This window comes from Somniosus microcephalus, chromosome 18 (genome assembly GCF_052327205.1).
Source record: "Somniosus microcephalus isolate GS21.2 chromosome 18, FLI_Smic_1.0, whole genome shotgun sequence".
Taxonomy (NCBI): Eukaryota; Metazoa; Chordata; class Chondrichthyes; order Squaliformes; family Somniosidae; genus Somniosus; species Somniosus microcephalus.
The window spans coordinates 5363960-5377866 of record NC_141004.1 but is presented as its reverse complement, the minus strand read 5'-3'; the positions used below and the strand labels follow the sequence as shown (position 1 = coordinate 5377866).

The 13907-nt window shown below is 50.2% G+C and overlaps 1 protein-coding gene across 1 annotated transcript in view; it reads right to left on the bottom strand.

Moving 5' to 3' along the window:
- Positions 1–445: 445 nt before the first annotated feature.
- mdfi (MyoD family inhibitor) overlaps positions 446–13907 on the bottom strand; it is a 142834-nt gene continuing 129372 nt past the window's right edge. Inside the window, exons 3-4 of the mRNA XM_086011735.1 lie at positions 9737–10063; positions 446–1822 (exon numbers count right to left, since the gene is read on the bottom strand). Of these exons, the coding sequence (XP_085867861.1) occupies positions 1572–1822; positions 9737–10063 (578 nt within the window). The 3' untranslated portion in view covers positions 446–1571. The remainder of the gene's footprint in view (positions 1823–9736; positions 10064–13907) is intronic.

The following is a 13907-nucleotide window of genomic DNA, read 5'->3' as shown; positions in this document are numbered from 1 at the left end:
GCCGCCTGGGGCCAGACGTCTGGAAACCCAGAGTGAAGCCGTCTGGGGCCAGACGTCTGGAAACCCAGAGCGAAGCCGCCTGGGGCCAGACGTCTGGAAACCCAGAGAGAAGCCGCCTGGGGCCAGACGTCTGGAAACCCAGAGCGAAGCCGCCTGGGGCCAGACGTCTGGAAACCCAGAGAGAAGCCGCCTGGGGCCAGACGTCTGGAAACCCAGAGAGAAGCCGCCTGGGGCCAGACGTCTGGAAACCCAGAGCGAAGCCGCCTGGGGCCAGACGTCTGGAAACCCAGAGCGAAGCCGCCTGGGGCCAGACGTCTGGAAACCCAGAGTGAAGCCGTCTGGGGCCAGACGTCTGGAAACCCAGAGTGAAGCCGCCTGGGGCCAGACGTCTGGAAACCCAGAGTGAAGCCGTCTGGGGCCAGACGTCTGGAAACCCAGAGCGAAGCCGCCTGGGGCCAGACGTCTGGAAACCCAGAGAGAAGCCGCCTGGGGCCAGACGTCTGGAAACCCAGAGCGAAGCCGCCTGGGGCCAGACGTCTGGAAACCCAGAGAGAAGCCGCCTGGGGCCAGACGTCTGGAAACCCAGAGTGAAGCCGCCTGGGGCCAGACGTCAGTAAAGGTCCAGAAAGAGGCGGTAGCATGTGCAAGCGGCCTAACCCCCGTTTTAGGTGGCCGCCCCAAATGCCTGATACAATTTTGGGTCGGATTCTTTCAGGCGGTCTTGGGTCACAGGACGATGCGTCCCGAAATTGGTCCTTTTGGGTCCATTTTGTAAAACAGGCACATTGACGGCCAATTTCTACCCCAAGAAAGATTAATGGGCTTCAAGAAGGAACAAGACTGGTTCGGGTCAACAAATGGGATTCAGGGCTATTAGAATTGTGTACTGTGGATAGGTGGGCTAGATGGTCTTCTCCCGTGGGAAACTATTACTATATGACTATTGCCCAGGGTAGGTGGACAACTGACTTGCTCCCAGGGCTTTGCCAATGTCATTCTGAAAATCATCCACTGGGAGGTGAGAGAGAGCAGCCTGATGACTCAGCAATGTGGGACCAGGAGCCCGGAACCCAAGACGCCATCGCTCCATCGCTCACTGCCAATCCAACATGTCTCATCCAACACCGCCCCCACCCTCTTCCTCTGCCCCATCTCCCGTTGGATGTAGTAGCGGGGCGGGGGGGATTGAGTCTTTGAGGACCGAAGCTGAGATTCAACGTCATCAGGGGAAATAATCTAACGGGCGAAGGGGAACAAATGTAAATTGGTCCACAAAAAAGCTTTGTAGTTGGCAGCGTTTGAACAGCAGAGTTGTAAAAGTCATCAAAGAACAATGTTCGGCAAACCTTGTCTTGTTTGCTAAAAGAAGCTGAAGGAGATGCCATTAACATCACTAGGACACGGTCTTGTCCTCCAGACTTGACAACAGTTTCCAGAGTCGAAGAGGCTTGCAGACTGTTTCTTGTCTTGTGGTCACTTCCTCTGCTGGCCGTAGAGCCTCCAAAGCTGACCACAACCGCCGGTCCGGTCTCATGCTCGTCGGCACCAGTCCGGAATCCCAGGATTCATATTTACGAGGAGAAGCAGAGGCCGCAACACTCCATGCAGATCTCCAGGCAGTCCGCGGACTCACAGCACGCGTCCACGATACCGCAATCCAGGTCGCATGGCAAGTCACAGGCCGCGCACTCCTCCGAGCCACAGCAGAAACAGCAGGAGGTGTCTGAAGTACAGGAGCCGCAGGTCGCGCAGTCTAACACGAGATTGCACAGCGTGAGGAACTGACAGAACAGGCAGGCCAGGATGCAGTGCACGCAGCAATCTATGGAGGAGGGAGAGAGAGAGAGAAAGAGATATCACAGCGAGACCTTCTCCATATAACACTGACCAGTGAACTCGACAAAAACACAAGCCCTGGATGTTCCTGTCTAAATGTGCGCGGGTAGCGGATATCAGAACCAAGCCTAATACTGCCCTCAACCAGCATCTAACTGGGATCACTGGACCGTGATCAGGAGCAGGAACCCTGGCTGATTTCCCATTCTCTCTAACCCAGGGGTCACTGGGCATGGACCAGGAGCAGGAACCCAGGCCGATTTCCCCTCTCTCTAACCCAGGGGTCACTGGGCAGTGATCAGGAGCAGGAACCCTGGCTGATTTCCCCTCTCCCTAACCCAGGGGTCACTGGGCAGTGACTAGGAGCGGGAACCCAGGCTGATTTCCCCTCTCTCTAACCCAGGGGTCGCTGGACAGTGATCAAGAGCAGGAACCCTGGCTGATTTCCCCTCTCCCTAACCCAGGGGTCACTGGACAGTGATCGGGAGCAGGAACCCTGGCTGATTTCCCCCCTCGCTAACCCAGGGGGCTGTGGCCTATTATCTGTCCAGCAGAGATCACTTAACTGGGGAATCCCCCCCTGGGATGACTTGGGGAATATTGCTCTGTATTTTAACGCTGGCGTTCTCAGCTATGCTATTTGAGGATGTGATTTTCGGTTTCAGTTTGATGCAATTTTCTCACATCTAATTTGCTTTCCCTATTTTATTTTATTCATTCACGGGATGTGGGCGTCGCTGGCAAGGCCAGCATTTATTACCCATCCCAAGTTGCCCCTTGAGAAGGTGGTGGTGAGCCACCTTCTTGAACCGCTGCAGTCCGTGTGGTGAAGGTGCTCCCACAGTGCTGTTAGGGAGGGAGTTCCAGGATATTAACCCAGTGATGATGAAGGAACGGCCAATATATTTCCAAGTCAGGATGGTGTGTGACTTGGAGGGGAACTTGGAGGTGGTGGTGTTGCCATGCGCCTGCTGCCCTTGTCCTTCTAGGTGGAAGAGGTCACGCGTTTGGGAGGTGCTGCCGAAGCAATTTTCACTCCTTCAGCTTCCTCTGAAGTATTGTCCTTTACTGCACCCAAGTAGCCACTCTCCATCTAAGTGTTGACAGGCTAATCGACCATGTGGGGTCCCACAGCGGCTCCTTATTCTGCCCTCACTAGACATCCAGACACATGCACTTTCCAACAGGGACTGCTGCTTTCTGGATAGTGATCAGGAACAGCAATTCTGCTCAACTATTCCTGTTTTCCTTCACTCGACTACCCAGGTCAATTTAGCAACTCACAGCTAGGATTAGCCCCAGGCCAGGAGCTGGAGCCGGGAGATTACAAACATTTATTCAAAGAAATACACAGTGAGAAAAGGCCATTCAGCCCATCAACTTGGCTCCATTCGAGCTCCTGTGTAATTATTCTTTGTATTGAACATTGTTCTATTACAACAACAACAACTTATCTTTATATAGCACCTTTAACGTAGTAAAACGTCCCAAGGCGCTTCACAGGAGCGTTATCAGGCAAAAAATTGACAGTGAGACACATAATAAATTAGGGCAGGTGACCAAAAGCTTGGTCAAAGAGCTGGGTTTTAAGGAACGTCTTAAAGGAGGAAAGAGGTAGTGAGGCGGAGAGGTTTAGGGAGGGAATTCCAGAGCTTAGGGCCCAGGCAACAGAAGGCACAGCCGCCAATGGTGGAGCGATTATAATCAGGGATGCTCAAGAGGGCAGAATTTGAGGAGCGCAGATATTGGAGGGATTCAAATATGGAGTTGCGGGAAAGATGGGCACCGTATTGGGAAGCGACAACACATTCAAGGACTTTGGGGAGGAAAGGGAGGTTGGAGATGTGGCGGTAGTTTGCAAGGACGGAGGGGGTCAAGGGTTGTTTCTTTGAGGAGAGCGGTGACAACGGCAGATTTGAAGGAGAGGGGGACAGTACCAGAGGAGAGTGAACCGTTAACAACATCAGCAACATGGGAGCCAGAAAAGGAAGTTGGGTAGTCAGCAGTTTAGTGGGAATAGGGTCAAGGGAGCAGGAGGTGAGTCTCAGGGACAGGATGAGCGTGGAAAGGTCAAGAGGGGAGATCGGAGAGAATCTGCGATACGAGTTCAGGGCTAGGGCAGGGGTGAACCTTAGAGGAAGTTTGGCCCATTGGGCTAGGGGAAGGAAGGGAAGTGGCAGAGGCAGCTGAACGGATGGTCTCAATCTTAGAGACAAAGAAGTCCATGAACTCCTCACACTTGTTGTTGGAGGTGAGTGTGGCGGAGACAGGGGAGAGAGGTTTAAGAAGATGGTTAGCAGTAGAAAATAGCAGCTGGTGGTTATCTTTGCATTCCAGAATGATCCTGGAATAGTGAGCAGTTTTGGCAGACAAGAGCAGGACCCGATAATGCTTTATGTAGTACAGCCAGATCTGGCGGTGAATGGCTAAACCAGCTGTCCGCCATATCCATTCAAGTCTGTATCCCTTGGACTTGAGGGAGCGAAGGTGAGGGCCGTACCAGGGTATAGTAATCTGGGATGTAATGTTTAAGTTATCCACCAGATGGATCCAAATATTAAGGGTTCACATTCACCAGTATTTAAGGTAATGGGTCATGTATTCAATGTCCTGGTACACCAGTTAATACGGTAATGTGGCATTGCATTATGGGTATGACTCAGAGGTTGATCCTCCATCTTGTGATTGTGCAATAAGAATTGTGCCTGGCCTCCAGCTTGTAAGAGATATGTTCCTCTGCTACACCGTGTAAATAAACAGTTGGGTTTTGTTCCTAATATCTCGCTTCTCTCAGTTTCTGACCTTACCACTCGCATATCACATGTTGGCGACGAGGATAAACAGATCACATCTTGACGAAGAAAAAGAGCACTGAATAACGGATCATGGCTGCTACGGTAGGAAAGATCTCTGCTTTTGATGTTCAGACGCAGACCTGGGATGAATACTGCGAGGTGTTGATGCATTTCTTTGAAGCAAAGGATATAAATGATGTCGGAAAAAGGAGAGCTATTTTGCTCACTTCCGTGGGAAGTCAGACGTATAGTTTAATGAGAAACCTATGCAGTCCTGCAAAGCCTGGAGACAGATCATTTGCTGACTTAGTGGCCTTGTTAAAGGACCATTTCAATCCCAGACCGAGTGAGATTGTACAGCATTTCAAATTTAATTCACGGAACAGAAAACCGGGAGAGACTGTATTGGATTATGTAGCAGTGTTGCGGAAATTGGCACACGATTGCAATTATGGCAACAACCTGAAAGACATGCTGAGAGATAGGCTAGTTTGCGGGATAATGGATGATCGAATGCAGCGGAGATTATTGTCTGAGACTGGGCTTACGTATGAAAAAGCGTTGGAACTTGCTCAAGCCATAGAGACAGCGAACCGAGATGTAAAAGATATACAAGGTTCAGACTGGGCTACTACAAAGCAAGTTGCAGGTCAGGTTATTGTGCACAAGTTAAACATGCGTCAGAAACCACAACGTGAGCATGTAAAGGCATGTTATAGATGCAATGGTGATCACCTGGCGAGGGAATGCAGGTTTCTGGAGGAAATGTGCCACAAGTATGGGAAAAAAGGACACATAAAACATGCATGCAGGGCAAAAGCAACCGTGGAGGAATATAAACCAAAAGGGGGAGGAAAGCAAAACCTAGGAAGGGAAGTGAAAAAACAGGAAGCACATCACATCAGCGGAGAAGCTGAGAAAGAAGACGATATGTTCATAATGCATAGTATGGTAGAGAACATTCCAAAAGTGGATCCTATCACTTTGCAACTGACAGTAAATGACTCTAAGGTCAACTTTGAAGTGGATACAGGATGCGGCGTAACCATAATGAACAGGGAGGAGTACTCAAAATTGTGGAACCGTGCAAAAGTTCGAGAGTTAAAGTCTTGCTCTATGCAGCTTAAAACATATACTGGTGAATGAGTGGCGACATTGGGTACTGCTACTGTAACTGTGAAACACAGGGACACCGTGGAACAGCTACCTGTAGTTGTAGTATCGGGTTCCGGACCAAACCTGTTAGGTCGGGGCTGGATACAAGAACTTAAATTAGATTGGGGAGCAATAAATCAAATAGAGGGAGGCAAACAGTTGTCTTTGCAAGAAGTGTTGATTGAACATGAGAACGTGTTCAAGGAAGAACTTGGCACATTTAATGGGCCCCTAGCTAAGATTTATGTAGACAAGGAGGCACTGCCAAGGTTTTTTAAACAACGACCTGTGCCGTATGCCATGAAACCGAAGGTAGAGGTTGAGCTTGATCGTCTTTTGAGAGAGAACATACTGGAACCCGTGAAATGTTCAGAATGAGCAGCTCCCATTGTACCTGTTTTAAAACCGGACAATTCGGTAAGACTCTGTGGAGATTATAAATTGACAGTAAATAGGGTGTCTAAACTAGAACAGTATCCTATTCCCAAAACAGAGGATCTCTTTGCAAACCTGGCTGGAGGGAAGAAATTCACGAAGCTGGATATGAGTCATGCATACTTGCAGGTTACACTAGATGAGGAATCCAAGAAGTATGTAACCATAAATACACACAAGGGTTTGTTTACCAATAACCGCTTACCATTCGGTGTCTCATCTAGTCCAGCTATTTTCCAGAGGACTATCGAGGGTGTACTGCAAGGGATCCCACATGTTTCAATCTATCTGGATGACATTCTGGTGACGGGAAGAACCGACCAGGAGCATCTGAGCACTCTGAGAGAGGTACTACAAAGATTGGATAAGGCTGGGTTACGGCTCAAGAGGAGTAAGTGCACTTTCCTGGGGAATGAGGCCGTGTTCCTGGGACACAGAGTGGACACCACCGGGCTCCATCCAATCAAGGAGAAGATACAAGCACTGCAGGAGGCCCCAGCTCCTACCAATGTGACTGAGTTAAAAGCTTACCTGGGACTGCTAAACTATTATAACAGATTTTTACCAAACTTGGCAACAGTGTTAGCACCTCTTCACAAACTTCTGCGCAAGGAGACACAGTGGCAGTGGGAAGAAGAACAGAGGGTTTCATTTGAACAGTCCAAGAAACTGATGCTGTCCTCGGATGTGCTCGTTCACTACAATGCAGAGAAAGCCATCATTCTCTCTTGTGATGCTTCACCTTACGGGATTGGGGCGGTTCTTTCACACAGCTTGGAAGATGGAACAGAAAGTCCAATAGGGTTTATGTCTCAAACTCTGACACCAGCGGAAAAAAACTATTCCCAGTTAGATAAAGAGGGGTTAGCAGTAATGTTTGGGTTACAGAGGTTTCACAAGTACATATATGGCAGGAAATGCACCATATGCACCGATCATAAACCTCTTCTATCTCTTTTTAATGAAATGAAAGCAGTACCACAGATGGTGTCATCCCGGATCCAGAGGTGGGCAGTGACGTTGAGGGCATATGAGTATGTCATCGTTTACAAGGCGGGCAAGTACCATGGGAACGCAGATGCCTTGAGCCGTCTTCCACTGCCAGGCACACCTATCCATGCAGCTCCAGGGGACAGAGTTTTGATGTTGGAGGACACAGACACGGCAATTGTGACCGATGAACAAGTAAGGACGTGGACCGGTAAAGATCCAGTTCTATCTAGAGTCCGAGAATATGTGATGAGGGGTTGGCCACAGCATCCGGAAGGGACTGACTTCATACTTTACAGTGTCAGGAAGACAGAGCTGAGTGTGCAGGATGGTTGCGTGTTGTGGGGAGCACGAGTGATTATTCCACAGCCAGCACGACAGTCTATCCTAGAGCAACTACATCAGTGTCATCCTGGGGTCTCGCGTATGAAAGCCTTGGCAAGGAGTTACTTGTGGTGGCCAAAGCTAGATGAGGAGATAGAAAATCTAGTCAAGACATGCAGCACTTGTCAAGTACACAGGAAGGCACCAGCAGCGGCTCCTCTCCACCCCTGGGAGTGGCCGGATAAACCATGGAGAAGATTACATGTAGATTATGCGGGTCCATTAATGGGAAAGATGTTCCTCATAATCATGGATGCCCATTCCAAATGGATGGATGTTTATCCTGTAAATTCTGCTTCATCTACTGTTACTATAGACTGCCTGCATAGGAGTTTTAGTAATCAAGGGCTACCGGAGATCATAGTAAGTGACAATGCCACGTGTTTTGTGAGTACAGAAACAAAAGAGTTCATGAGAAACAAAGGCATAGTGCACGTGACCTCAGCTCCATATCATCCGTCTTCAAATGGACTTGCGGAGAGAGCCGTACAAACATTTAAGGAGATGATGAAAAAAAGTGCGGAAGGGAGTTTGGCAGCCAAGGTGTTCGAGTTCTGTTCAGCTACAGAATAACACCTCAATCTACCACAGGACTCTCTCCTGCTGAGCTGTTGTTAGGACGTCGACTACGCTCCACTCTTGACCTGGTTCACCCAGATCTAAAAAGGAAGGTGGAAAACCGACAAATCAAACAAAAGGAGAACCATGACAGAAGGACAAAGAGCCGCAGTTTTGGAGAAGGAGATGCGGTCCTTACCAGGAATTTCAGTTATGGTCCAAAATGGATTCCTGCCGTCATAGACTCAATGACCGGTCCAGTATCACATACGGTCATGGTGGGAACTGGTCAGGTAGTACGCAGACATGTAGATCAGATACTGACCAGACAAGGGGAAATCAAAATGGAGGTTCCAGAGGAGATGTCAGAGGACATGTTGGCCCCAGTTATCCAAATGCATCGGTGGTACCACCACCATGAACAGAGCCAGTTCCACCTGGACCCCTTCGTAAAGAGGAAACCATCATAGCAGTGTCAGATACTCTGAGTACTGCTCAGGAGCAGCAGGTGGCTCTACCACAACCAAGCAGGGACTTGACTGTAAGACGTTCACCAAGGACTCACAAGCCACCAGAGAGATTGATAACGACCTGCTAGATTCGTTCAGTATGGACTATCGTTAAAGGAGTTCCTTATGGGACTTTTTAAGAATGTTGTTAAGAAATTAATGTTCAACTTAAGAGGGGAAAGATATAGTAATCTGGGATGTAATGTTTAAGTTATCCACCAGATGGAGCCAAATATTAAGGGTTCACATTCACCAGTATTTAAGGTAATGGGTCATGTATTCAATGTCCTGGTACACCAGTTAATATGGTAATGTGGCATTGCATTATGGGTATGACTCAGAGGTTGATCCTCCATCTTGTGATTGTGCAATAAGAATTGTGCCTGGCCTCCAGCTTGTAAGAGATATGTTCCTCTGCTACACCGTGTAAATAAACAGTTGTTTTTTTTTCCTAATATCTCACTTCTCTCAGTTTCTGACCTTCCCACTCGGGTATCGCACAGGGGAACAGCCATGGTGAGAGAGAGTAATGGTTTTAATAGGGACTAGCGCATCAAAGATGGTGGTGAGGGTGTGGTTGAGCAGATCGGTAGCTGCAGAAATGTCATGGTGAATGGAGGGCCAAAAGCTGGACAGTTGGAATTTCGTAAGTGCAGTTGTAAGAGAGTTGGGAGAGAGTTTTTTCCAGGGGTGGACACAGAAGGAAGTAGGGTTGGGAGGGGGAAGGGGGATGTGGGTGGAGAGCGATACACGGAAGTGGTTGGTCAGAGATGGCCTTATCTTCGATTGACACGATGGGAGTAGCGAGGCCACGAGAGATGGCAAGGTTGAGCGGGTGTCCGTGAGTACGGGCTGGGGAGTTCACATGGAGGGAGAGATTAAGGGAGGATAGGAGGCTGGTGAACTCAGAGGAGAGAGAGCATGGTGAATTGAGACAGAGGTTGAAATCACCGAGGATGAGAAGTTGCTCGGTGCAGAGGCTGAGGGAGGAGAGCAGTGAGGATATCTCAGTGACTATCTATGTCAGAGACACAGGCCCCCAGACCAGTACGAGGAGCCTGTGCCTGCGCTCACCTTCCTCGGCATCAGAAGGGATCTGAGATGCAGTTGACCTGGAGCTGGATTTGCTCTTTTTGCTGGTGTGGCTGTTGAGGGAGGGGTAGGACTGCAGCTTGCCGTACTGACTGTGTGAGGTTGATGGTGTCGAGTGCTCCACGCCACTGCTGTGCGCTGTGTGTCCGATCGGAGGGTGGGTGACTGGGCTTTGCGGCCCTGTTACAGCTTCAGTGTCTGTGCTGATTGGCTGGGCCGCTTTCCTGATGCCATTTTGCGATAAAACAGGGCTTCCACCAGCATCTCCTGGTGCCAAGCAACTCGCTGAACGGGAGGCTTGGGGTTGACCTTCGAACAAAGACAAAAAAAGAAGCTTTAATCACAAATGTTACTTCTGCCCCCAAACTCTACCGCCCAGCAGACACATGGGAACACCGCCACCTCCAAGTTCCCCTCCAAGTCACACACCATCCCGACTTGGAAATATATCGGCCGATCCTTCATCATCGCTGGGTCAAAATCCTGGAACTCCCTCCCTAACAGCACTGTGGGAGCACCTTCACCACACGGACTGCAGCGGTTCAAGAAGGCGGCTCACCACCACCTTCTCGAGGGGCAGCTAGGAATGGGCAATAAATGCTGGCCTGGCCAGCGATGCCCACATAGAATGATACTGCACAGAAGGAGCCATTCGGCACATCGAGCCTGGGCAAATTGTTAAAAACTGAGCCACACAAAACTAGGGACTCATAAACACTTGGGCTTCTGCATAATTCATATCTAATTTCAGTAAAAAGGCCCATAATGGCTCCCCAGAGAGTTTAGTACGGTAAATGCTAATGAAATATAGGCCCTGATTTGTGCCTCTCTACCAGCCTCTTCTTCAGTGGGAATGTGGTTTTAATGAGACCAAAAATTACAAAAAGTAAAATTGCCGCAGACTTCCTGCCCAAGGCCCCTTCCACCACCATTTTTGATCGGGCATCGGTTTAGGCGTCAGCAGCAGGCCCATTATTCAAGGTGAATCAGGGTCGTTTAAAGTCATTCGGACCTCAACGTATTGGTGCAGCATCGGAACAAAGGAGGCCGAGGATTGATCCCCAACCCGACTGTCAAATCGCCCACGTCAGACCAGGCAGGGGATGGAATCTGGGCCCATCCTGGTCTGTGGGCCTGAGACACTGGGGGACATTGTCTCGGAGCAAGGAAGGAAAGGCCACATCACATACCATCGAAATGCGAATTGCTTTGATCTCTAGTCACTGCTGTTGCGTAAGTGCAGCAGTCATTTTCAGTAAAGGAAGATCCCACAAAGCCACGAGATGCTCATTCTCTCACAGAGGAATGTTGTCCAGGTTACTGCGAATACTCCCCTGCTCTTCATTAAATAGTTTCATGGCATCTTTTACATCCACCTGAGAGGGCAGATGGGGCTGACGTTTAATGTCTCCACCGAAAGATGGCACCTCCGACAGTGCGACGCTCCTTCAGTACTGCCCCTCAAACAGTGCAGCGCTCCCTCGGTACTGCCCCTCTGATAGCGCAGCGCTCCCTCAGTACTGCCCCTCCGACAGTGCAGTGCTCCCTCAGTACTGCCCCACGACAATGCAGCGCTCCCTCATCACTGCCCCTCCGACAGTGCAGCACTCCCTCAGTACTGCCCCTCCGACAATGCAGCGTTCCCTCAGTACTGCCCCTCTGACAGTGCAGCGCTCCATCAGTACTGCCCCTCCGACAGTGTAGGGCTCCCTCAGTACTGCCCCTCCAACATTGCAGCACTCCCTCAGTACTGCCCCTCCGACAGTGCAGCACTCCCTCAGTACTGCCCCTCTGACAGTGCAGTGCTCCCTCAGTACTGCCCCTCCGACAGTGCAGCACTCCCTCAGTACTGTCTTCCGACAGTGCAGCGCCCCCTCAGTACTGTCCTCCGACAGGGCAGCACTCCCTCAGTACTGCCTCTCTGACAGTGCAGTGCTCCCTCAGTACTGCCCCTCCGACAGTGCAATTCTCCCTCATAAGAACATAAGAACATAAGAAGTAGGAGCAGGATAAGGCCATATGGCCCCTCGGCCCTGCTCCGCCATTCAATAGGATCATGGCTGATCCGAACCTAGACTCACATCCACTTCCCTGCCCGCTCCCCATAACCCCAAATTCCCTTATCAGCTAGGAAACTGTCTACCTCCGTTTTAAATTTATTTAATGTCGCAGCTTCCACAGCTCTCTGAGGTAGCAAATTCCATAGATTTACTACCCTCTGAGTGAAGAATGTTCTCCTCATTTCAGTTTTGAAATGGCAGCCCCTTATTCTAAGATTATGCCCCCTAGTTCTATTCTCACCCATCAGTGGAAACACCCTCCCCGCATCCACCCGATCAAGCCCCCTCACAATCTTATATGTTTCGATAAGATCACCTCTCATTCTTCTGAATTCCAATGAGTAGAGTCCCAACCTACTCAACCTTTCCTCATAAGTCAACCCCCTCATCTCCGGAATCAACCGAGTGAACCTTCTCTGAACTGCCTCGAGAGCAAGTATATCTTTTCTTAAATATGGAAATCAAAACTGTGCGCAGTATTCCAGGTGTGGCCTCACCAGTACCCTGTATAACTGAAGCAAGACTTCCCTGCTTTTATACTCCATCCCCCTTGCAATAAAAGCCAAGATTCCATTGGCCTTCCTGATCACCTGCTGTACCTGCATACTAACCTTCTGTGTTTCATGCACCAGGACCCCCAGATCCCTTTGAACTGTAGCACTTTGCAGTTTCTCTCCATTTAGATAATAACTTGCTCTTTGATTTTTTCTGCCAAAGTGCATAACCTCACACTTTCCAACATTATATTCCACCTGCCAAATTTCTGCCCACTCACTTAGCCCGTCTGTCATTTTGCAGGTTTTTTATGTCCTCCTCACTCACTGCTTTCCCTCCCATCTTTGTATCGTCGGCAAACTTGGATATGTTGCACTTGGTCCCCTCCTCCAAATCGTTAATATAGATTGTAAAGAGTTGGGGTCCCAGCACTGAACCCTGCGGAACACCACTAGTTACTGATTGCCAACCCAAGAATGAACCATTTATCCCAGCTCTCTGTTTTCTGTTAGATAGCCAATCTTCCACCCATGCCAGTATATTACCCCCAATCCCGTGATTTTTTTATCTTGATCAGTAATCTTTTGTGTGGCACCTTGTCAAATGCCTTTTGGAAGTCCAAATATACCACATCCACTGGTTCCCCTTTATCCACCCTGTTTGTTACATCCTCAAAGAATTTGAGCAAATTTGTCAAACATGACTTCCCCTTCATAAAACCATGCTGAGTCTGTCCGATTAAATTATGCTTATCCAAATGTCCTGTTACTGCTTCCTTAATAATGCCCCTCCGACAGTGCAGTGCTCCCTCAGTACTGCCCCTCCGACAGTGCAGCGCTCCCTTAGTACTGACCCTCCGACAGTGCAGTGCTCCCTCAGTACTGCCCCTCCGACAGTGCAGCGCTCCCTCAGTACTGACCCTCCGACAGTGCAGGGCTCCCTCAGTACTGCCCCTCCGACAGTGCAGCGCTCCCTCAGTACTGTCCTCCGACAGTGCAGCACTCCCTCAGTACTGCCCCTCTGACAGTGCAGGGCTCCCTTAGTACTGTCCCTCCGACAGTGCAGGGCTCCCTCAGTACTGTCCCTCCGATAGTGCAGCACTCCCTCAGTACTGCTCCTCCGACAGTGCAGCACTCCCTCAGTACTGCCCCTCCGACAGTGCGGCGCTCCCTCAGTACTGCCCCTCCGACAGTGTGGCGCTCCCTCAGTGCTGCCCCTCCAACAGTGCGGCGCTCCCTCAGTACTGCCCCTCCGACAGTGCGGCACTCCCTCAGTACTGCCCCTCCGACAGTGCGGCGCTCCCTCAGTACTGACCCACCGACAGTGCAGCACTCCCTCTGTACTGCCCCTTCGACAGTGCGGCGCTCCCTCAGTACTGCCCCTCCGACAGTGCGGCACTCCCTCAGTACTGCCCCTCTGACAGTGCGGCGCTCCCTCAATACTGCCCCTCCGACAGTGCGGCACTCCCTCAGTACGGCCCCTCCGACAGTGCGATGCTCCCTCAGTACTGACCCTCCGACAGTGCAGCAGTCCCTCAGTACTGCCCCTCCGACAGTGCAGCGCTCCCTCAGTACTGCCCCTCCGACAGTGCAGCGCTC